The 22,353-nt window shown below is 44.4% G+C and overlaps 1 protein-coding gene across 1 annotated transcript in view; it reads left to right on the forward strand.

Annotated features, from left to right (window-relative positions):
- The window catches only part of LOC138997290 (cell adhesion molecule CEACAM1-like), a 53,654-nt gene extending 39,902 nt beyond the window's left edge, over positions 1 to 13,752 (forward strand). Inside the window, exon 4 of the mRNA XM_070398895.1 lies at positions 13,475 to 13,752. Coding sequence (XP_070254996.1) covers positions 13,475 to 13,752 — 278 coding nt within the window. The remainder of the gene's footprint in view (positions 1 to 13,474) is intronic.
- Positions 13,753 to 22,353: the final 8,601 nt, after the last annotated feature.

The raw sequence follows: 22,353 nt of genomic DNA on the forward strand, positions 1-22,353 counted from the left end.
CTAGTTCTCTGGATTGGTATAATATACAAATAATATAATTAAAACTCAACTAGGTAAATTTTCATAAGCTTTTAATCTCCCTTGGACTAAAACCATCCTTATGGTTCTGTTCAACCTGGAATCTCCTTTTTTGGTAAACACATAGCTTTTCTCCTCATTTAATAGTCACCAGTAACCCCATGTATCTAGATCAGTATTTCTCAACCTCCCTAATTCACCGACCCTTTAATACAGTTCTTCATGTTGTAGTGAACCCCAACCATAAAATTATTTTCTTTGGTGCTTCAAAAAGGTAATTTTGCTACTGTTATGAATCATAATGTAAACATCTGATATGCAGGATGTATTTTCATTGTTACAGATTGAACATAATTAAAGCATAGTGATAAATCACAAAAAAATATGTAATTATATATGTGTTTTCCTATGGTCTTAGGCTAACCCTGTGAAAGGGTCGTTCCACCCCAAAAAGGGTCGCAACCCACAGGTTTTGAACAGCTGATCTAGATGAAGAGACATATGAACCCACCTTATGAAAAAAGGCATTCTGCATTATTATCAGAAACTTTTTAACCAGCTTATATGGACAGATAAACTAGTGACATTTATTTACAGGAGTGCTCTCCGCACATGAAGACTTCAAAGACCATGACTTATTTTGTCAATTGAAAAACTCTCCAACATTGTTTGAAGGGATCTTATCAGGTGCCCAACCAAAAATGGACACCTGCCCCTGTCTCTGAAACTTGCCTCCACCTATAGTGAACAGTGACTTCTTGAGAATGAGAGGTCACTGACATGAGAGATCGACAGCTATCCCAAGATACCGACAAGGCCTGTATAACTACAAATTGATTATCTTTACCTGTCTATGAATATTAGTGATAATAATAATTACACTTGTTCTTTGGACCTTTCTCAAACATTGTGTATATAGCCCAATTTTTAATAATGACTAAAGATGTATATGATAACTTTTGTATTATTAATGATATAAGTTTTTAATAATAACTTCTTTATGTTTTCTCTTTTTGAGACAGGTTAGTAAGAAGCTAGGAAAATTTCTTGGCAAGTGGAATTAGTCAACTGAGATAGACAGCTGAAAAAACTGGACAAGCAATTTACAGCCGGATACGGAAGGCCATCAGGGTGGAGAGCCCCGGGTGCCTATTAATGGGCAAAACTGGCCTCAGGGAGGCCTTCCCTTCCCTGTAATATTGCTGATAATGTGGTTTAGACTGCCCGCCCTGGCACTGACCTATTATTAGAGACTGTGACCCTTAAACGGGACATCTGGGAAAGCTGATGAAAACTGTATTGAGATCTCCCCTGAGGCCTCCGCTAAATCCGAACCTTTGGAAAGTAAATAAAATTGCTCAAGTAAAGAAGCCAGTGTGTGCCCCCCTTGTGGCACTGCCCCCCCCAAATCTCCTTTTTGAATGAATTTTCTTTCTTCTAATCTCTATGAGGTCCCCTTGAAACTTGCAACCAGGAGAGCAATGGGCAGCAGCATGTTGTCCGGGACTAATTCCATTGACGTGTCCCTCAAATTCTTTTACCTGTGAGCTGACAGCAGCCCCACCTAGACTCACTTCATTCCCATGTTTCTAGAGAGCCCAAACAGCCCTGCCTAGTCTCTCTCCTACTGTCTCTATCCTAAGCCTTTCCTGTTTGACTGTTCCACGATTTAAAAAATATACTATCAAAATCACCTGAACTCATGTTGTAAAAGCTTTCTTGCACCAAGTCAAAAACCCACACACTGCAGGCTGGACTTAAGCAAATCAGTTCAGGACCTGGCTCCGTTTCTGGTAACATTTTGAAATTTAGAAGGAATGCTATTGCAAAAGAAAGGAATGGGTTGTGTGTGTTTTTAAGAGAATTTAAAAGTAAGTAGTTTTTCCTAATCAGTTGGTTATTTAAAAATATTTTTTATTGATTTTAGAGAGAGGAAGGGAGAGGGAGATAGAGAGAGAAGCATCAATGATGAGAGAGAATGAAACATAGATTGGCTGCCTTCTGAACGTCCCCTGCGGGGGATAGAGCTCGAAAACTAGGCATGTGCCCTGACTGGGAATTGAACTGTGACCTCCTGCTTCATGGGTTGGTGCTCAACCACTCATCCACACTGGCTGGGCAAGTTGGTTATTTTTTTATTTTTTTAAGATTAAAAGCACTTTTATGCTTTTAAAGAAATTTAAATTTTTTATTGTTTAAAGTATTACATTAGTTTCCTAAAGAGGTAAAAGACCTCTACTCAGAAAACTACAGGACATTGAAAAAAGAGATAGAGGAAGACATAAACACATGGAAGAACATACCGTGTTCAAGGATTGGTAGAATCAACATCATTAAAATGTCCATACTACCCAAGCAAACTATAAATTCAATGCATTTCCCATGAAAATACCAATGGCATACTTCACAGATCTAGAACAAACTCTCCAAAAATTCATCTGGAATAAAAGAAGACCCCGAATAGCTGCAGCAATCCTGAGAAAGAACAAAGTAGGTGGGATCTCAATACCAGATATCAAGCTGTATTACAAAGCCACTGTTCTCAAAACTGCCTGGTACTGGCTCAAGAACAGGCATATAGATCAATGGAATAGACCAGAGAGGCCAGAAATCGGCCCGAACCAGTATGCTCAATTAATATTTGACAAAGGAGGCAAGAACATACAATGGAGTCAAGACAGTCTCTTCAATAAATGGTATTGGGAAAATTGGACAGATACATGCAAAAAGATGAAACTAGACCATCAAATTACACCATACACAAAAATAAACTCAAAATGAATAAAGGACTTAAATGTAAGATGGGAAAACATAAAAATTCTAGAAGAATCCAAAGGCAACAAAATCTCAGACATATTCCAAAGCAATTTCTTCACTGATACAGCTCCTAGGGCACTTGAAACTAAAGAGAAAATGAACAAAAGGGAACATCAAAATAAAAAGCTTCTGCACAGCAAAAGAAACCATCAACAAAACAACAAGAAAACCCACTGTGTGGGAAAACATATTTGCCAATGTCATATCTGATAAGAGCCTAATCTCCAAAATTTATAGGGAACTCATACAACTTAACAAAAGGAAGATAAACAATCCAATCAAAAAGTGGGCCGAAACCGGTTTGGCTCAGTGGATAGAGCGTCAGCCTGCGGACTGAAGGGTCCCGGGTTCGATTCCGGCCAGGGGCATGTGCCTGAGTTGCGGGCACATCCCCAGTGGGAGATGTGCAGGAGGCAGCTGATTGATGTTTCTCTCTCATTGATGTTTCTGGCTCTCTATCTCTCTCCCTTCCTCTCTGTAAAAAATCAATAAAATATATTTAAAAAAAAAAATGGGCAAAGGATCTAAATAGACACCTTTCAAAAGAGGACATTCAGTAAGCCAAGAGACATATGAAAACATGCTCAAAGTCACTAATCATCCGAGAGATGCAAATCAAAACAACAATGAGGTATCATCTCACACCTGTCAGACTGGCTATCATCAACAAATCAACAAACGACAAGTGCTCGAGAGGTTGTGGAGAAAAAGGAACACTTGTGCACTGCTGGTGGGAATGCAGACTGGTGTAGCCACTATGGAAGACAGTATGGAGGTTCCTCAAAAAGCTGGAAATGGAACTCCCATTTGACCCCGTGATCCCACTTCTAGGAATATATCCCAAGAAACCAGAAACACCAATCAGAAAGGACATGGGCACCCATATGTTCATAGCAGCACAATTCACCATAGCTAAGATCTGGAAACAGCCTAATTGCCCATCAGTAGATGAATGGCTTAGAAAATGGGGGTACATCTACACGATGCAATACTATGCTGCTGTAAAAAAGAAGAAACTCTTACCATTTGCAATGGCATGGATGGAACTGGAGAGCATTATGCTAAGTGAAATAATCCAGTCAATGAAGGAAAAATACCACATGATCTCACTCATTCATGGATAATCCAGACCATTATAAACTTATGAGCAATAATAGATACAGAGGCAGAGCTGCCTCAAACAGATTGTCAAACTGCTTTGGGAAGGCCAGGGAGGGTTGGGGGGCAGGAGGGAGGGGAGTAAGAGATCAACCGAAGGACTTGTATGCATGCATACAAGCATAACCAATGGACATAAGACACTGGGTGGTAGGGGAGGCCAGGGGATTGTCAAGGACGGGGAAAAAAAGGACACATATGTAATACACTTTGTAATACTTTAAGCAAAAGAACAAAAACAAAAACAAAACAAAACAAACAAAAAAACCTGTCACTCTATGCGGTGATGGGAGTTAACTAAACTTATTGTGGTAGTCACTTCACAATATGCATATATCCAATCACTATTTTGTATACTTTACACCTATACAATTGTATATGTTAATGACATCTCAATAAAACTTGAAAAAAGTAAAAAATAATAATAATAAAGTATTACATGAGTTTCCTTTTCCTCCCATTGACCTCTCCCCAGCCACTTCCACCCACCAGCACATGCCCTCACCACCCCTACTCTCTGTGTCCATTGGTTATTCTCGTATGCATACATACAAGTCTTTTGGTTGTCCTCTTACCCTCTCATCCACCATCTTCCCTCATCGGTTGGACAGTCTATTCGATGCTTCTATGTCTCTGGTTCTATTTTTGTTCATTAGTTTGTTGTCCATTATATTCTGCAAATGAGTGTGGTCATGTGATATTTATTTTTCTCTGACTGGATTATTTCACTGAGCATAATGTTCTCCAGTTCCATCCCTGCTGTAGCAAATGGTAATAATTCTTTTTTTACAGCAGCGTAGAATTCCATTCTGTAGATGTACCAATGTTTTCTAATCCACTTGTCTGCTGATGGGCACTTAAGCAGTTTCCAGATCTTAGCTATTGTAAGTTGTGCTGCTATGAATATAGGGGTGCATGTATCCTTTCTGATTGGTGTTTCTGTTTACTTGGGATATATTCCTTGAGGTGGAATTACTGTGTCAAATGGAAGTTCCATTTTTAATTTTTTGAGGAAACTCCATACTGTTTTCCATAGTGACTGCACCAGTCTGCATTCCCACCAGCAGTGCACGAGAGTTCCTTTTTCTCCACATCCTTGCCAACCCTTGTCATTTCTTGATTTGCTGATGATAGTCATTCTGACAGTGTGAGATGGTACTTCATTGTCATTTTGATTTACATTTCTTGGATGATTAGCAAATTTGAGCATGTTTAAATAAGTTGGTTATTTTTGAATGACAAAAAAGAGATAAACCAAGAACAACAAGGGAAGATGTAGAAAGTTAGTGGAAAAGAAATGTTGAGAAAGATATTTTTTGTATGAATGCCAGAACCGGATTATGGGAATATGCTTATACTTTAACCTAGCAAGGACTACTAACTATATTAATTAAAATAGAAGCTTTACAAACAAGGCCCTCTATAACTGCTGCTGAGACATAGGAAATTTACTGATTAAACTCTTACTAACTTCCTTGACTTTGGAATGTTTAGATGGTAATTGTAATTTATAGCATTGTATTCTTCCAGCCTTATTTCTGCATAAACCTTAAGATTATAGCTTCCAATTGCAAAACCAGCAGGAATCAGATTAATAATGAATAGCACTTGAGCATTTCCAATGGGAACTATATGGGCCATAGTAAATGGGAACCCACATCATGTTCAGATGATAATAATTGAAGAGTTGTATAGTTTGTCCTCAAACTATGAGTAAATGTAAAACTAGAGGCAAAATACAGAGAAATGAGACAGACAGCAAAACTTGGATTATAGGTTAGAAATAATCCAGAGTGTTTTTCTTAGTGAAGGCCCATGGAGCCTGCCTGCCTCTCATTTACCTGCTTTTCACTTTTGAGAAAATTCATCCTTGACTTTCATCCAGGGTTACAGTCTTGGCCCATCCCCAATGGTCCTTTCTTTGTTCAGCAAGACAAATTCTTACATTAAGCCTTCCTAGGAATGAGCCTTCTTAGCTCTGTGGGAGCACATTATCCAATCAAAATGTTGGTCATTAATGCATCCTTTAGATTGACTTATGATGAAAATATGAACATGTTGACATAAATGGGCCACATACTCAACCTGACAAGCTCAGGGGAGGCCTGTGGCGGGATTTACAAACTCGGAGACCTACAGTAACCACATAGGATGGTCTGAAATGAACATTTTCTAAACAAAAGCTACCCATGGTGGATATTCATGTGTTAGGCCAATCTCTTCCCTAACAAAGGCCAATCTTCAGTTTAACGGATCCTATCTACAATAGCATACCTATGGAATGTTTGTGTAATTTCTTTATTTCCAGACTTCCTAATGCACTGCAGAACTTCTCATTATTATTGTCATCGTGTTGTTAACTGTTAACTATTCTGCACCCACCCATGTAAAATTAGTATGTGTCTACTTGTTTCACTTTTTATTGAATCTCAGAAATTTGCCCACTTTGCTTTCTCCCTCCTTCTAATATTTCACCAATGGATTTCATGTAACCCCTTACTCCTTCTGCTTTGATTGTAATGTATAAAATAAGGAGTAAAACTCCCATTCTCTGAAGCATTTTCTCAGTCCATTGTGTTTTGGCTTTCCAGCAATTCTCATCAGTTTGGCTCAAATGAACTCATAAAAATTATCTACAGATTTAAACACTTCTTACATTGGCAGCCAAAAATTCCTACACATTTTATGTACCCTCATCTCTTCATGGAAATTCCAGCTTCTAAGCAAGGTTTTGTCTTTATGGTGACCTGCGCTTACCTTGCATCTATCCAGAGGCCTGTCAGAGTTTCTTCATCATCACAAAAAACACCCTTATCAACCCTTATAAATCAGAAAAATTCCAAGTATTTTTTGTTGCTCAGTCCTAAGAACCAGGAAATAACACCAAATATCTTTGTATGATATCACATAGGGAAACTGAAGATTTTTGAGGTAGGATCACTAGCCTAGAGTCCCACAGTCTGCATGTGGGCTCAGACATGCCATGTATTGGCACATGGCATTTATGTTCCACCCCTTTCCGTGTTCCCTCTGATATCAGGTAGAATGAAAGGTTAAATACTCCATTCCCCCACTCCTTGAGAATCCAGATGTGAATTAAATTCAGCCTCTGAGATGCACTTTTGTGTAATTTGGAAGCTGGAATGGAGATGGGCCTATTATTTCTGTTACTGTGTTGACTGATGGGTGGCCTCTGGCAGACACAGCTAATTCTTTACTTGTGGGAGGGGCTGTGCCACGTGACCTTGAAACCAAACTTCCATTGGCAATTCTTCAACTTCCATTTCTCTAGCCCTTTGATAATTTTACAAGCACCTAATTCTTTGTTTGAAAGACTTTTCTACACAAAGGTTTATGGAACATTTATCTTAGAGCCTAGCTCTCCTTACAAGTTCAACTTCATGAGCACAGGGCCCAGGTATTCCCTGCTCTCTGTGGTGTTCCCAGGGCCCAGCCCTGACCACACACACAACAGATACTCAGTAAGCACTCATTAAGTGGATGATGGAAGCCGGTCACCCTGTGTGACACTTGCAGTCAGATCATGTTCCTTATCCAAACGAAGGCCTTGGTGTCAGCCTGGGACGAGGCCACAGACCCTTTTTACATGGGGATGTCCCAGGACCAGGTATTTACCACACTTACAGTGAGGAAAGGGGGACAGGAACCTTCTAACAGTGAGGGGTCAGACCACTCTGCTTTCACTGCCAGGAAATTACAGCCCTCCCCACCCCTCATCTCTTCAGGGGCTGGAAAGCAGCCCATGTTCTTCCTTTTATCACAGATCCCTGAGCTGGCAGACATTCTGGATTCTCCATCCCAGGTAGAGTTTCTACCAAAGCAGGAGGGTGCTCACCCCCACCTCAAGGAAATTAGGAGATGACTCCCCATCCCAAAGGTCCATGGTCTGGATACAGCTGCCTGTGGCCCCTAAAAACATCTCACCAGCCCACGGTGTCCTGGGGAACAAGGGGAACATCCTCAGCAGGATGGGAAAGGACAACCCAGGATCTGGGGTTGCTTCCATTTCAGAGGTGCTGAGGGTCCCACGGGGGCCTCCCCTCCCTTAACAGAGTTACTCACAGAGTCTCCTGGTTGACACTCCATGTGGAGCTGCTCCAGAACCTGGGCCCTGTGGGAAGGCCTAGAGCAGATGACAGACAGGGACACAGGGGACTGGATGCAACATCCCAATACTGTGATGGGAAACACAGAGGGTATTTTGGGGATCAACCACCCAGGCCAGCACCCTCTCCCAACAGAGCCCTCACCAGGCCCTGGCTTAGAAAACCTGGAACTGCACATCCTCCTGAAACACCACATCTACCAAAGGGTACAGCTCTTCGGACATTGGACTCATAATACTGTGCACAAAAACCGGTTCTCACACTGTGCCCAGCCTACCCTGGGATGCAGTCACGAAGTATGAGACACACAGGGACGGAGCCCCAGATGACTGGCTCTTAGTCTAGGACCAGAGATCACCTCTGTCCAGGGCTCACAGTGAGCTCCCACCTTCTGGAGCCTGGTCAGCATTCCTAGTGCAGTACCTGACATTGCCTGCAGGTCTCCTTTTGCCTTCCAGGAGGCTATATTGAGAAGCAAATGCAAAACACAGGAAATCCACACTTGAACTGGGCTTTGCCTAAGGAGGTGCAGAAGGAGACCTATTTCCATTCCCTGACTAAAAGCTTTTTCTGGTCCCCTCTGTCATGCCTGGGCCATCCCACCTGCTCTTTCCAGAAACTGTGAATGGAAAAGCGGCTGTGCAAGGAACCTGATAAGCACAGGGGCCCCATGGCAGGCCTGACAAGCTCAGTGACGCACAGTGCGGTCTGATCACAAATGCCTAACTGGGCAGGTCATGGCAGGTTGTTATGTCCCAGGCCCACAGCTTCTTTAGCAAATGTCAGATTTTACCTCAAGTGAGCCCTTTCCCTGTTCGTATGCATCATGGATAACATACCTTTGATATCACATACCTCCAGCAAATTTTCTTTGCTGTACCCATTGAGGCAGAGCCTGTGGCACCAGAATACAAGACCACAGAGCGCTCATGTTGCCTGGTTATCTGCACAGCCTCTGTACCTGCTGGAAATGTTAACTATCCTGGACCCTCCAATATAAAAATAATATGTGTTTCTCCATTTTGATTTTTATTTATTTCCAGAGATTTCACTGCTATGCTTTTCCTCACTTTCCAATGGATTTCATGCAACTTTTTTCATCTACTCATTTGATTATAATGTATAAAATAACCTACAAAACTGCTATCTTTCTCAGGATTTGAGATCTTGCTGGCAGTCATATGACATCAATTCAACTGAAATACTCATAACAGTCCTCCACAGGTTTGGGCATTTCTGACCTTGACAGGGTAGAGCAGCTGCTTTTTTAGGGATCTTCACGCTGCTTCCCAACTCATAACTGGAATCACACATGGGCAAGGTGAAGTGACTTCAAAAAAGTCCAACAGGCAGAGGACAGAGGCTGCCCGAACAGTCAGGGAGGACATGGAGAGGGTCAACCAACAAGGAGAGGGAGGGTCTTCTTGAAAACATTCCCCAAGTACCGTGAAGCCCACAGCCACCTGAACTCCCACCACAGTTCTTGCTTCACACCTTATACTTCACACCTGGAAACTGCAGGTCCTTCTGAGACCCTTGGTGATAGGATCTCTGTCTCTGGAAACAACTGCCATGCTGGTGACAACCTGAGATAGAGGGAGGGTACCCTCTGCAGTCATCACCCAGCCTGACCCCTTCTCACTGCCAGTCACCTCTGTGGCCATCAGGCTGAGAGGAAATCCCAGCTTCCCAGCACATTTAAGAACAAAGGGAAGACCCGGTACCCAGCTGGGTTTCTGTGTCACAAACAGAAATAATATCCAGTTTGGGGCTTGTGGGGCTCTCTGTGTGGTTCTGACAGAACTAAGACCAAGATGCAGCAGGGGCCTATGCTGGAATGAGAGGGTAACCCTTCAGGGGACATGTGCCCCATCAGCCTTGCTGTTGCAAATATTCTCCACAGGCCAGTAAGATCCACCTCCCCTGAGAGCTCCTCAATGTAGAGTCTCTGGTCCACGGCACACCTGCCGAGTCAGAATCTGCATTTTAGCAGGATCGGGAGACCCTCCATGTACACAGGAGAGGGGCAGGGCACCCCAACCTCACATCATAGGGTCTCATCCTGGCATCCATGTAAGCTGGACAGCTGCTGAAGCAGCCTTTCTAAAATGTCACCTGTGCATCCCAATCCTAACAAAGTTTCACAGGAGACCCAATGCAGAGCCGGGTCATAACTGTGACAGTTTTCCTGAGGGGGGCCCAGAACTCTTGCTCTGAAGGGAAAAGTCAAATGTACACTGACAGGAAGCTGTGGAGAATGATCAGGAACTGGACACCCCAGGCCAGTGCTTTTCTAGGCAAGTGTCTGTGCATGTGTAAGTTTGTGTTTGTATCTGTGTGTGTTGTCAGAGGCTTCATCAGTTTCCAGGGAACCAAAATACTGAAAAGAGCAACAGGCATGGCAAAAATGAGGAAAGGGTCCTGAGCCCTGATCCCGCCCTGGCTCACATGACCAAGGATGTTATCTTGCCCCAGCAGGAGGTGCAGCACACAGGGAGGAGGGAGAGCACATCCCACCAGTCTGAACAGAGGAGCCTGGGAGCCTTACTGTACCTCGAGCTCTTCTCTCAGAAGGAGAGGCAGCGGTCACCATGGAGTTCCCTGGAGCCTCTGCCTGCAGAGGACTTGTCCCCTGGCTGGGGCTCCTGCCGGCCGGTAAGGAGGGGACAATCCCTGGGAATGGAAGGCAAGTTGGGAGTCAGAGACTGGCCAAGATCTCTTGGGGAGGACAGTGCTCTTTGAGGGGAGGAAAGGCTTCCCTTTGGACCTGAGTGAAAGGACAGGGTGCAGAGTAGGATGAGAGAGGAGGCTCAACAACAGGAAAATCTCATGATGTGGAGGTGGTGATGGGCAGGAAAACCTCAATTGCCATTCATTTGGTAAGTTATTCATCACTGAATATTGAATTTTGACAACTGACCACAGTCATGACAATTTATTTCAGGTGATACCAGAAACATTTTAACCAGGGGCCCTAAACATTGTCTACACCACCAACCACAAATATGGGAAAATACAACATGGGATGTGGACAAGCCTGGGGATACTCATTCATTCACCCACAGGTGTTTGCAGCGTATTACAGGCACTGAGGGCATAAAATCACAAAATCCCCTGCCCACATGCAACTCACATTATATGGGGAGAAAGGAGACAAGAAGAGATCTACTTGTGACGTCAAGTACCCACAAGTGTCCTGAAGGACACAGAGCGGGGACAGGTCAAAGAGTGAAGATAGAGGGTATTTAGAGAACGTGGTCAGGGAAGGTCTTCCAAGAAGGCCACGGAGTGTCAACAGGGATCTGAGGGCAGTGAGGGGACAGCCACACAGACAGCTGGGAAATAGAATTGAAAACAAGAAGCATAGGTTCTGAGGTGCTGAAGCCATGGTGGCCATGTTGCTAACCTTCACCAAGGAGATGCACACACGAACTCACATGAAGACTAAGGCTGAGAGATGAAGAGAAATGCCTCATCTCTCCATCCCAATACATAGATCAAAATACTGATCAATTTCTCTCTTCCCTTCTAGTCTTCCTCTTACCCTTCTGGATCCCGCCTACCACTGCGCAATTTTCAATTGTCTCGATTAATGCTGCTGAAGGGCAGGATGTGATTCTACGTACCCACAATAGGCCTCCCAGTTGTGCAGGCTTTATTTGGTACAGGGGAGAAAAGACGGACTACTATCATTTTATTGCATCTGTTGCATGGCGTGTGAGACGATATAGAACAGGGCCTGAATACAGTGGTCGAGAGACTGCAAACCTTGAAGGATCCCTGATCATAAGAAAAGTCACTCTGAAGGACACAGGAACCTACACCGTAATAGCCGTCCTTCAAAATTCACTAAGAGAAATAGGATTTGGACAGCTCAATGTATACCGTGAGTGATTGCTCTCTGACCTCTAGGTGTCAGGTGGGGTGAATTTTACTTCACACACAGGACTGCCAGCCCTGGACTCTCCTCCATCCCCCTCTTCATCGTGTCCCAAGCTGGGTTTGGGCATTTAGTGAAGGACACATACAATGGAGACAAAGTTCCTAAGGTCAGAGTTCCCTTCCCAGATTCCAGCCCTACAGATGTTCACCACAGAGAGAAGGACCAGTTTGATGGGAGTAAGTCAGCAGAGGGAGACCCGTCTCAGTCCAGGTCCCTGGGCCCCTTTCCCTGACCATGACCCTGTGGTAGACCCTGCAGGGCTCTGTAAGGACCTGGCCTGAGTGGCTCCCTGGTTTCTTCACAGAAAAGCTTAGCTTGGATAGGCCCTCTCCAGGCCCCTGTCACAATGTCCTGACTCCAGGGACCCTGAGGAGCCTATGTCAGGTTGGGTTTGCCTCCTGGGAAGGGCTGAGTGAGAACAAGTGTTTCCCATGTGCCAGAGTCACAAGTCTCCTGAGCTGGTCTCTAGTTGGGGCTCAACCCTAACAGCCACGACTGGGAAGAGATGTAGCCTGGTCCTTCACCTGAGACTATGTGTGGAGAGTACAACTGGACCAGCTACCCAAATTATTAGCTGACTGTTCTGGGCGACTTAGGAGATTCCAGATAAAGGTCAGCGTCCCAGGAGAAGAGCAGGAGAAAAGATGCTCCTGGCAGCTGCTCATGCACCAGGGATCAGCCCAGGGGATTCTCTCTTAGAGTCCATCAATAGCAGATGCCTCTTATTTGAGCAGTTTTCCTTCACCAATGTTTATGTCAGATACTGTGAATATTTTATGATTAATACATTGACAGCCTGGCAGTCAAATATTCATTTTACTTCACTGAGGGGAAACTGAGGCACAGGGAGGTACAGTCTCTAACAGAGTCACACAGATTCTGAGAAGTTGATCTGAGTCACCTGAGGTCTGTGCAGCCATAGCCCCATCTTGACCCCCACCCTGAGGGCATTATTAGGTGTCTATGGATCCCTAGAATAAACATTGGTTTAGATCAGGGGTGGGCAAACTTTTTGACTCCAGGGACACAATGGGTTCTTAAACTGGACCGGAGGGCCGGAACAAAAGCATGGATGGAGTGTTTGTGTGAACTAATATAAATTCAAAGTAAACATCATTACATAAAAGGGTATGGTCTTTTTTTTTAGTTTTATTCATTTCAAACAGGCTGGATCTGGCCCGCGGGCCATAGTTTGCCCACGGCTGGTTTAGATCCTTCCTTCTTAGGGGTCAGCAGCTCAGAAGGATACGTTTGGTTGGGGACTGATGACAAATTTAGAATAAATTAATTTTTACTATGGAACCAAATTACGCTCAGAACTATCAGAGTCAGGGCTGAGATATTTGAGGAAGGAGCATGCCCCAGGTCTCAAGCTCACACTCAATCATTCTCACTCTCTATTTCTTCACAGGGCCAGTGAGTGTGCCCACACTCCTAGCCAGCAACACCACAGTCACAGAGAATGAGGATGCTGTGGTCCTGACCTGCTACACAGATGAGCGCTCCACCAACTGGTTATTCAATGCTATGAGTCTGCAGCTCAGTGAGAGGATGAAGCTGTCCCAGGACAACAGAATCCTCACCATAGACCCTGTCAGGAGAGAGGATGCTGGGAACTACCAGTGTAAAGTCTCCAACCCGATCAGCTCCACTGAAAGTGCGCCTGTAGAGTTATATGTCAAGTACTAGTGATCCTCCTACCCTCCCCTATGTTCTTAAACTAAAAAAAAAAAAAAAAAAAAACAACAAAAAACCAAAGCACCAACAAAGTACCTATTAGATATCTTGTGGTGGTAGAAATTGCTTAGAAGACTTGCTTTCAATCAATAAATACTAAAAAATGTGAGCTGGCATTGTCATTATTGTTGACGTAACATAGCGTTCCACATTGAACCCCATCTCTGGTTGGTCCTATTTTCACCATCTCCACAATGGAGGAGACAACATGTGCTTCACGGGGGTGGTGGGGGTCAGTCATTGTGTGATGACTGGTACGAGTAAGAGATAAGCTCACAGGAACATGAGTTCTTTCCCATTTCCAGGGAGACCTGTGGAGGGTGCCTGGACACTTGTGATGATGGGAATAGACAAGAGAACATCTATGTGAGATGCAACAGTGACTTTGTCTCCCTGTTTGACTTCTCCCAAAAAATTACTATGCCTTCTGGAGTAGTCTTATGTTTATAGCAATAGACTTATTTGCATAAATTCAGTAGCATCCTCTTTTTTGATAGACTAGAATTGGAAATGTTGGTAATGCAACCAAGGCTTAGCAAATGTCCTAGTTCAAACTGATGCCCACAGAATTATAAACGACCTCACCTTTTATGGAGCTACTTTTGACCTGATGAAGACTTGTAATCTATTTGAGAGGAGGGCATCACCCAAAGCTAGAGAGACTGCAGGTGAAGTATGCGGGTGAGGCCGCCTAACCTCAAGAAGCTGTTAAATCTCCCATCTCAGGTTTCATAGAAAAACCTGCAGCAGAGCATACTATGTGGTGAATATCAGTCCTCTGCACTTAGCTCACTAATCAGAAACCAGCCATGTTGGAGGATGGAGAATACTCTTCTTCCTTGGAGATGAAGTTTGATCAAAGGGAAGGTGACTGTAGAGAGAAATGTCTCCTTGGAAAACTACAGAAGCACAGCCTTCTGGGAGATCAGATGCTATCTCTGTTCAGTCTCTCAACTATTTTGCATTTATAAATGGCTGGGAACTTGCACTTCTTTATAAATCGCAGGAACTGATGGCGATGCAAACTTGGTCTTGGGGCAGGGAGAGAAACATCAATGCGAGAGGCACATATCAACTGGTTGCTTCCGGCACACGCCCAGACCAGGGCTGGAGATCTAGCCTGCAAATTGAGAGAGAGAGAGTGGAAGGAAGGGAAGGATGGGCAGAGTGAGAGAAACATTGATGTGAGAGAGACACATCAACTGGTTGCCTCCCACAGGCACCCCGACCGGGGACAGGGAGTGAACCTATTACCTAGGTAACAAAGCCCCCAAAGAATTTTTACCACCGAAGTTGGGATGATAAGAGCTGTGATGCCCAAGGTGCCATTTGCCTGCAGGAAAACGAGAAAGAGACTTTCAGAGGCATCTTGTGGGGGTCCCAGCCCCTTGGGGAGCTGATCACACTCTCAGTTCTCCATCAGTGTTGCCCTTTACTGGGTTCAGGCTGGAAGGCCAGATTTGTGGCCTGCAAAGTGATGAGGCTGCAAACACAGTGCCAAAGCCAAGCCCTGCTCTGTGGGACCCAGAGGGAGTCCGCAGGGAGACTGAAAGCGAGCAAGGGTGACTCAGCACCTCCACAGGAGAATGCACAGTGAAAGGGGAAGACAAGCCATTCCTGGGAGCCCAGAGAAGCCAGCAGGCCGAGGTTCTAGTGCCCACAGCAACCCCCCATAGCCAGTTGCACCCGCCACCCTGCCATCCTGGGCTGGGGCCCTGCCAAGGGTGCAGGTGCATGCCCCACAGTCTCAGAGATGCCTGGGTCTTGCCTGGTTGCATCATCTTTTCTGGCCAATGCCACAGCCTGTAGGCAGTGGTTCTCAACCTTCTGGCCCTTTAAATACAGTTCCTCATGTGACCCAACCATAAAATTATTTTCATTGCTACTTCATAATTGTAATGTTGCTACTATTATGAATCGTGATGTAAATATCTGATATGCAGGATGGTCTTAGGCGACCCCTGTGAAAGGGTCGTTCGACCGCCAAAAAAGTCACGACCCACAGGTTGAGAACCGCTGCTGTAGAGCATGAGCAGGAAATGGCCTCCCCACTGCGGTTCAAGTGCACAGACAGCTACCCAGCTGCCAACGACGAAACTCCTCGCTTTGTTGATGCCTAAGCGGGGAGCGGGGACTGGTGATGCAAGCCAAGTGCTGGGATAATGCTGGACCTCTCTGACCTGCTCATTCTGCTCTGAGTAAAGAGCCCGGGGAAATCACTCACAGGCAAAGGGGCCCAAAAATGAACGTGGTTCAAAGATCTGAACAGTGGACCCTCACTGCGGCCCGTTTGCCAGCAACCGTCCCTCCTACTTCACGCCCGGGGGCAGGAGGCAGGATTCCTACAGGACCCAGCTCTTGGAGAGTTGGAATAAGAAGCACCAGCAGCCTGAGGAGGATGTGGACGGCTGGGTTGCGTCAGCCCCAGGAGGAGAGACTAGCAATGAAGCAAAGCACGAGAACAAGTTGGACCAGACACACCTGTCTCATCTCCCTGCTCCGGGCCAGGCAGCGCTGAACAAGTCTCCACACCTGCCTGAAACTCAGCTTTCTCCCTGGACAGTGGGGCAAACCATACCCAGGCACTACCATACCTGGAGCAAATAAACACTTAGCCCAGTGCCTGGCACAAAATAAAGACTAAGTAAGAGGCGCTTAGTTAGAAAGGAAAGCAAGCTGGTGGTCAGTGTGGCAGATGATGCTGTTTGCCAGCCCTATACCCATGTCCCCACTCATACCGCTCACAGAGCTGTGGTTTCAGGAACCTGGGGTTGGGAACCTGTGCCTGAGGCCAAGTCACCCATTATAATCCTAACCCCCGCCCCATTTCCCAGACTTCCTTGCAACGAAGAGTGGCCTTGTGACCCAGCTCCAGCCAATAAGGTACAAGTGAACTTCTGGGGCTCACCAGCCTTTGGCAAACTATGGCCTGCGGGCCGGATCCGGCCCATTTGAAATGAATAAAACTAAAAAAAAAAGACCATACCCTTTTATGTAATGATGTTTACTTTGAATTTATATTAGTTCACACAAACACTCCATCCATGCTTTTGTTCCGGCCTCCGGTCCAGTTTAAGAACCCATTGTGGCCCTGGAGTCAAAAAGTTTGCCCACCCCTGGGAAAGATTGTGTTCCTGATAAAAGGGAACAAGTGGGCTAGCACTGCCTCCCCTCCCTTTTTCCTTCCTTGAAGCCAAAGGATGGCAAATGCTCTGAGGTTGCTCTACTGCAACCAAGAGGCAACATGCAGGAGGACAAAAGCCAACAGAGTAAGGGCAGCAGAGCAGAAATGGTTTCTCTGAGTGGCTGAGCCAATAGAAGCAATCGCTTAACCCTACGCTTACTAGAATGAGAGGAAAATAGCTCAGATTCCCTTTAGCCCACTGTTAGGTCTTCACAATTACTTACAGCCGAAAGCATTCCTAGCTCATACAGCAGGAAATCACCAAAAAAGCAGATAGGAGCAGAGGAGGCGGCAGCGTGTTAGGGCTACACAGAGGCGAAGCAGCCAGCCCAGTGCAGTGGAACCTCAATTCTCAAACTTAATTCGTTTGGGAAGGCTGATCAAAAACTGAATCACGTTTTCCCCATTAGAAATAATGTAACTGAATTAACCTGTTCCAGACCCTCAAATGATCCTCTGTTTTAATCTTTCTCACATACAGTACATGCCTAATGTTTAATCTATAAATAAGCACTTTGAAAACAAAAAGGACATGAAATATGCATGAAAATAAATGAAAAGTCAACAACAACAAAACTGGGTCTTGGTTGAAAGGATTTAGTTGTGTTTCCCTCCACTGTGCAGAAAGCGGTTGTGTTATGAACAAGTGGCCTCATTATTCCCTCAGAGTCTTTAACCTTTCTTCCTGACTATAGGCCTCTTACCTCGATTTTTTTTTAAAGCATTTCCTTTAGAAATGTAATTGCAGATTGTTTCTCTGTCCTTTTGAAATATAGCTACGTCTCCTTAAAAGCTTCTTGCCGCCCAGCTGGAGTGGCTCAGTGGTTGAGCATCAACCTAAGAACCAGGAGGTCATGGTTCAATTTCCATTCAGGGCACATGCCTGGGTTTCAGGCTTGATCCCCAGTAGGAGTGTGCAGGAAGCAGCTAATCAATGATTCTCTTCATCATTGATGTTTCTATTTCTCTCCCCTTCTTCCTTCCTCTCTCTGAAATCAATAAAAAGATATTTTAAAAAAACACAACTTCTTGTCAGTGATATTATTCATAGAATATCTGCCTAGAAGGTTTGGGTCCATTCTGTTAACATTTAATTCTCCTGTTTTCTGTGTCTCTGTCTCTGATGAAGGGTAGGAGCTAAACTTGTGTAGGAACATTTAAAAGCAAGATGTAAAAACAGAGGCTTACCCTCACCAGTGTGGCCAAGTTGGTTGGCACTTTTTCCCAAACACCTAAAGTTTGCATGTTCAATCCTCAGTCAAGGCATTTATGGGAGGCAACTGATTATTTTCTCTCTCATCACTCTCTCTCTCTAATAAAAACTTATCCTAGGGTTAGGTTTAAATGTAATAATAACAATGATAAAAAATAATGAAAACCATCCTGTTAGGATTTCATGAGTTTTATTTATCTTTTGTGTCAATCCAATTAGCAAACACAGATGCCTATGATTCCTTCTCCTGTTCTTAAAATCTCCGCAGTCTTTTATTTTGGGGGTGTTGAAGTCAGTCTAACTGCCCTATTGCATGGTCTTGAATAAGGACTCTCTTGCCTCCCTAAATTTGTCTGGCTCAAGTTTTACTTTGACATCATCTACCTGTAATTAGCTGAACCTGTCATCTTACAGTGTCAATCCTTACTTTCAGATTTTCCCATTTCTTTCCGTATGTGGTTACAATCCTCCAAATAAACGTTTCCCACTTTCCTTCCTCTCTTCTGAAGTGGAATTTACAGCAGGAGATGGCCTGACTTCCCAGATCTTTTCCAGGTTGCCTCTGAGTGGCCTTAGCACCTGATCTGAGAAGATGCAGCATCAAAAGTGTTCTCATTCTATCTTCATTTTCACTGCACCTTTGAAGAACAATATCACAGATAATTAAACAAATATTCAGTGATAAAAGAACAACTCCAGTAAACATGCATGTCCCTGTGATGTCAGCCACCTGCAGGCCCACACTGGACGACCCTGTTTCCAGCCCTCCATGCCCCAGAGCTCAGGCCAGACATCAGGGGCCTCATTCTTTGTCTCTTTTTTGTTGTTGCTTTGCAAACTCGATGTGCCTGGCCTTAGAGCAGTGCTTCTCAAACTTCCTAATGCCGTGACCATTTAATACAGTTCCCCATGTTGTGGTGACTCCCAATTTCATTGTTACAAATTGAACATAATTAAAGCATAGTGGTTAACCACAAAAACAATATGTGTTTTATGATGGTCTTCGGCGACCCCTGTGAAAGGGTTGTTCGACCCCCAAAGGGGTTGTGACCCACAGGTTGAGAACTACTGCCTTAGAGAGTCAACAACCAGAATTTGGGAAATGGAAATAAATCTCTCCTCTGGCTATGTTTTGCTTCTTGCTCATTGTGGCCTCTGGGGTATTTGGTAGAAAGTTTTGGAGACCTGGCCAAAGTTGGATGGTGGGTAAGCAGAAGGGAGCATAGGAAGGGGTCATGGAGGGATGGGGTTTGTTCATAGTCAGGATGAGAAATTGTAAAGCTTGGGAGGTTTGGGGGTGTCAGGCATTTTATGAGTTCTATGGCACCTAGGGGTATAATGTAGGTTTAAGTTGGGCTGAGGAACACGAGAGGGGCTGACCTACCTGTTGAGAAAGCAGCCACTGGAGCTGGTGCAGTGGTACTGGGGTGCCATCCCCCCCAGAGCTAGATGGATGTGAGGGGTGAGAAACAGGGTTCAGAGGAAGAATAAGGTCTTAAAGGCTTAGATTAGTGCCCTGACATTGGGACAAGTGGGGCACCAGATGTACAGGCTGTCAGGGTAGATGGTACAGAAAACAAGGGACAAGAAAGTGAAGGAGGCAATTCAAATTGGTGTTTTCGAGGGATAGGGCCTGGGGAGATGGGAGCAACCTCTTATTGGGAGCAGAGTTTTATTTGGGAGATGAAAATGTTTAGTACTAAGTAACATGGTAGCTGAACAAAATTGTGCCTATACTGCCAGTGAAATGTTCACTTTAATATCTTGTTATAAGTATTTCACCTCATAAAAATCATTATGCTTACTGAAAGAAACCAGACCAAAAGTAGAACATATGATGTAATTTCATGTATATAACATTCTAGAAAATGCAAAATAATCTATCAAGAAAGGCAGGATGAGTGATTGCCTGATTACTGAGGGGTGGTGTAAAGAGAGAGGAGTTACAAAAGCACATGAGAAACTTTTGGGTGACAGGGAGTGTGCATGCATGTCGGCACTAATTGGATTGTACACTTTACATATGTGTGGGTTATTGCCTGTCACTTATACCTCAGTCAAGCTGTAATCAAGGCTTGATATCATGACTTGCTAGTGTAGTTGAGGAGGGGAAAACACTTCTTCTCTGTTATTGCTGTTCCCAAGTGGGCAGACCCTGGATGTGCAATAATAATAACAGCTGGCCTATTTTTTTTTTTTTTTTAGTAGACACTGTGTGTCCTAGGGCACTTCAGGTCTATTAGCTCATTTAATCACCCAAATGAGTTTGTATAACTCGTTTACTTTCCTCAACTTTCCCACCTCCTGGCCTTTGCATCTCCTGTGCCCTCTGCCTGGACCTCTTACTCCTGTCCCGTCAGCTCTAGCTTAGCCGGAGCTCTTGCTCTATTAGATGCCACTCTTCAGGAAAGTCTCCCTGGTTCCTCACTTTAGGTCAGAATCCCAGTTAGGTGAGGTTATCATGCTCCATATTTCACCCTTTCAACCATGATCACATGTGTAACTTCTTTACTCATGTATCAAAGAAGACCAACCTACTGTTCACCATTTGCTAACACTGCTCTAAGTACGGGGGGGGGGGGGGGGGCGGCTGCTGGTGTGAGACAGAACAGACAAAATCCCAGTCCTCATGGACATGGCATGCTGGTGGGGGAGGCACCAAGTAACCACACAGCAACAACAGTAATAATGTGATAGCACTTTAGAGTGAAATAAGGGATGTGTGGGGTGTTTTTATTTCTTTCCGTTTAAAATGTTTGGACAGAAAAAAGGAGACAAACTGGTTGGAACAGACAGAGCTGGAGATGAGAGGTGATGGAGTCAGAGAGGGAGGGCCCATAGCCAGAATTCTGGCTTCCCTCTGAGTGACCTGAGGAGCCTCTGGAGGGCTCAGAGCTGCAGTGGGCATGAGTGATCTGTGTTTAGTGAAGGCATCCAAAATTTAGTCTTTCTGAAGTTCCTATTTTGGGATATTGATTTCAAGCTTTTATGAAACTAAAACTCAGAAAGAACTTTTGACCCTTCCCCCCACACCCACATTCCTGCCATAGATTCAGACAGAAAACCTTGCTCAAGAAAGGAATCAGGATGTTCAACTTAGCCTACATTCCTCAGCACCTGTGTGGCTGCTGGGTGGAGGGCAGGGAGCCCAGTGAGGAGGCAAGTGCAGTCATCCAGGTGACAGGTGTGGGTGGTCAGACAAGTGTGGGAGGAAGAGGTCAGTTTCTGTATTTGGTCAGAGCATGGAATCAAGAGGATTTGCTGAAAGATTAGATGGGAGAAAGAGAAAAATTGGGAGAACACAAAGGGATTCAGGAAAATTCTGGAGGAGCACACTGAGGTTAGAAGTTTGGCTTGGATCAAGGATCTCAGGGCATCTTGTAGTGCCTTTTAGATATTAGTTGTGAAATAAATAGTTGGATATCGACAATAATGTCCAGTTTGTCTCTCTCATCCATTCTCGTGCCTCTAGGCCTCTGGATAGTGACTAGTAGGTACATAGTAGGAGTCTATTACACATTTCCAGAATCAACAAATGAAAAATCAGATCCTAAATGCAGAGATGCCATAAAATTACCATGACCACAGGAGCCTTAGTGAATCCCTTTGTTTTTGTAAGTCACATCAGGACCTTTCTCCAGCATTCATGCTGTATGCATTTTGGAACTAAATTAAGTTAAACATGAAAGTGCATGGGTGATATTGAAGCCTAGCTGGACACTCCCAGCAAGACTCCTGCCCCCAATTCCTCAACAATAGAGACGTGACTGGAGTGCTTCCTGCAGGCAAGAAGCTCACATACTAGTCAAAATTAGGGACATGTACAAACACAAGGGAATAGCTTAACCAGTGAGCAGTGATGGCGGAAACACTAATCTGAGACATGAGTCAGGTTCTCAGGACTCCTAGTTCTTCCTGAACAGGTAGGGATGATGTGAGTATGTCAAGTTGCTCTCCAGGAATGAAGACATTTTTTTATTAGCAGATTCCAATGTATCTTTTATGTGTGTTTTTTTCCTAACCAGAAGTCAAAAGTGGACACATTTAGACTGAAAGAGCAATGTTTCAGTATTTTTATGTTTTGTTTTGGTAATGAGATGGTACACAATAACTAGGTAACCTGGATTGAGCTATTAGTTAGACTTTTAAACCTTCC

Source organism: Myotis yumanensis, unplaced genomic scaffold (assembly GCF_028538775.1).
Source record: "Myotis yumanensis isolate MYYU_CA2020_CCGP unplaced genomic scaffold, mMyoYum1.0.hap1 SCAF_18, whole genome shotgun sequence".
Classification (NCBI taxonomy): domain Eukaryota; kingdom Metazoa; phylum Chordata; class Mammalia; order Chiroptera; family Vespertilionidae; genus Myotis; species Myotis yumanensis.